The sequence below is a fragment of the Gavialis gangeticus genome, unplaced genomic scaffold (assembly GCF_001723915.1).
Source record: "Gavialis gangeticus isolate Ggan-Ray unplaced genomic scaffold, GavGan_comp1, whole genome shotgun sequence".
NCBI lineage: Eukaryota > Metazoa > Chordata > Crocodylia > Gavialidae > Gavialis > Gavialis gangeticus.
The window spans coordinates 46808476-46811688 of record NW_017728993.1 but is presented as its reverse complement, the minus strand read 5'-3'; the positions used below and the strand labels follow the sequence as shown (position 1 = coordinate 46811688).

Sequence of the window (3213 nt, the reverse complement as noted above, 5' to 3'; positions counted from 1 at the left end):
GCCCCAGCCCCAGCCCCAGCCCCAGCCAGCATACAACTTCTAATGGGGCAGGGAGGGGGGAGCTTCAGTCCTGCTGGAGGTGAGGGGAGCAAAGGAGCACCTGGCCGACCGCAGCCTTACCAGAAACAGCCCCACCAGAAGCTGCATGCTGGCTGGGGCTAGAGCTGGCAGGAGTGTGGTGCGGACTGCCCTGGCGGGAGCAGGTGTAACTCAATCCCATGTGGAGAACTGCGGGGGCAGCCATGGGCTGGGTCCAGCCAGTTGGTGGACCATATTTTGCCTACCCCAAGTTACACTGTTCTCAGTGCTGGAAGATAACAGAACAAGGACCAATTGTTTCAAGTTACAGCAAGGGAAGTTGAGGTTAGATATTAGGAATAACTTTCTCATGAGGAGGGTAGTAAAGCACTGGAACAGGTTACCCACAGACTTTGTGGAATCTCCATCCTTAGAGGTTTTTAAGACTTGGCTAAACAAAGCCTTGGCTAGGATGATATAGTTGGGGATGATCCTGCTTTGAATAGGAGGTTGGACTAGATGACTTCTTGAGGTCCCTTCCAGCCCTTATTTTCTCTGATTCTACAATTCCTTTGATTCTGTATTATCAGCATTGTCATAGTGATCTTTGGCATAAAGCTATTTTAAAATTTTATTTCCTTGTTGTTGAAGAATAAGTCATCCTAAAGAGGTATTTACTATTTATCCCACTTTTTTTTAAAGATGGGCTGTTTTTATAAAATAAAACGAAACATTACAAGCTTTGCAGTTAGCTTCTGAAAGCTGTCTTTCATTGATAAAAGCACCTAATAAATATTTTTCAGGATTTCACAAGGCGATGGTGAAGACCATGAGTGCTGCTTTGAAGATTCCTCACTTTGGTTACTGTGATGAGATTGAGTTGAATCAACTCGTGCAGTTGAGAGAAGAGTTGAAACCTCTAGCACAGGCTTGTGGAGTTAAACTCTCCTTTATGCCTTTCTTCATAAAGGTGAGAAATACCGGACTGCAACTCATTGTATGAAGTAGTAATATGGATGCCACAAAATCTTCTGTTGTATCCTTTCAGCATGCATGTGGCTCAGATGCATCCTGGACATTGCAGCATGCAATTTTAATGTGGAGGACAACTTTTTTCTTGTTAGTTGGGCCTTTTGACAACGCATTGTTAAATAACTAGCATTGTTAGGGCTTATATTTTCTGGATGAGAAGATTTCTGGAATAATGTTGGGGGGGGTGTAGAGAAGGTAAATTATCACTCAATTTGGGTCTGTATTTCTTGTGTCATATTACACTTGTAGAATAGCCAGAACCAAGCCACAGAAATTATTTCAATGTCTTCATAAGTCTTACTACAATGTGTCTGCATCTTTATCTTATATTTCAAACATGATACAGTACTGTTTTTATTTTATTTTTCTGGTATTTTCATTGTATTTTTTTATTTTACTTTTTCTAATAACAGATATTGTTCCTTCATGTAAATAGCAAAAAGCTTTTGTTATTTACAGGCCAACTGTTTTCACTCATATTGCCTTGGTAACATTTCCTACCAGCTGCCATTATTGCAGTGTTCACCAGAAAGCTGGCAGGGCTGAAGATATGGCTTACTGTAAAGGAACTGTTAGAACAGTTTTATGCTGAGAGCTAACAGTTAGAACAGTCATTCCCTCCTGCCACAACCTCTTCCTAGAATATGAAGTATTCCTTGAGAGGATTATTCTGTCAATATATGGCCTGAAGTGTTACGCTGCCCCAGAATCACTGGTTAGCTTTGGCAAATCTGATTTGGGCCTTGACATGAGGAGTTGCCTTATCACTTAAACTTATCAAAAGCTGAAATCCTCTAATGTGATTACATTTACTGTACACAGGGAAAAAGAGCTTGATCTTTATTTTTCAAAAATCTGTTCAACCTGCATTTAGGATTGCTGCATAACTAGCAGCAGGAAAACTTGAAGTTGAATTCATTGGTAAGTGGTGCTTAAGAAGAAAATATTGGATGTAGGAGACTGTTACTATGTGTCAGCATCTGTTCCTCAAAAGTAGTTCATTAAAGTGGCTGGATCTTAGGAATCCTTTTTCAGAACAAGATTCCTGATGACAGCTAGAGTACATGCTAAGAGCATAGTAGGCTGGAGGGGAAATCCAACTTCTTCTTTATTTTTTTTTATTCAGTTTCATCTTTACTTTTCATAAATTGCTTTTCTTTTATCCTTCTTGCCATTAGAACTCAGCAACACACCATGTACTGCAACAGCATAGCTACTACCTAAATATTACTCATCTAGGTACTTGTTTAGCTCTTCATGGTTTTTAAAAATAGAAATGGCAATATCCTAGACTGGGGTAGGCAACCTTTTCCAGCTGCAGGTAGGAATGACCTACCCTGGATGAGAGGGAGGTGAGGACTAGGACCTGGCCATCCCTTGTCCCCACTATGGCATGGGAAGAGCACCCACAAGTCTTCCACTTGCAAAATGCCAATGGAGCCTCATGTCCATAAGCTGGATCCAATGGTTTTGTGGGCCATTTGTTGCCAACCCCTGCTGTAGGTAAACATATGATTTGCATTCTGAAAATTATAATCTGTTTCTGAGGTATGCTCATGCTGCCTCTTCTTTTAACCCCTGAGTCAGGCATTAGAATATTATGAATATATTAGCTCTGAGTAAATTTGTTTCTTTTATGTTTAACAGGCAGCTTCTCTGGCCTTATTGCATTATCCTGTTCTTAACACTTCTGTGGATGAAAACTGTCAAAATATCACATACAAGGTTTGTGAAATATTATGGAGATGCTTCTGTGCCAAAAAAACCCAGATATTACTGAAACCATCCAATTGTTAGGTAAAAATCAGAGCCCATAGTAACATTTCTGTGCAATGCTGGGAACTTATTTGTACATCAGGATCCCTGTCTAATGTCAGAATGGATTGAATGCAGAGTGTGAGATTTGATCTAATTTATGCTATTTACATACCAGCAGCAAAGACATGCTATTGCTAGCGTATTGACACACTGTCACTTTCCAACAAAACGAACAAACAAACAAAACCCCCTAATTTCAGTCCTGGAAGGATCATCTTCAGTAACGAGAGAGAGACTATCACAGTCTTACTGAAGATTTATTTAAAGGAGATTTGAAATAGTGCTGAATAACTGGCCATTAATTCCTGAATAGAAACTGTTTCTTACAGCCCATCTGTCAGGTGT

The 3213-nt window shown here is 40.1% G+C and overlaps 1 protein-coding gene across 1 annotated transcript in view; it reads left to right on the top strand.

Moving 5' to 3' along the window:
- The window catches only part of DBT (dihydrolipoamide branched chain transacylase E2), a 45356-nt gene that overhangs the window by 32368 nt on the left and 9775 nt on the right, over nt 1–3213 (top strand). The window contains exons 7-8 of the mRNA XM_019501689.1: nt 822–988; nt 2698–2775. Of these exons, the coding sequence (XP_019357234.1) occupies nt 822–988; nt 2698–2775 (245 nt within the window). The remainder of the gene's footprint in view (nt 1–821; nt 989–2697; nt 2776–3213) is intronic.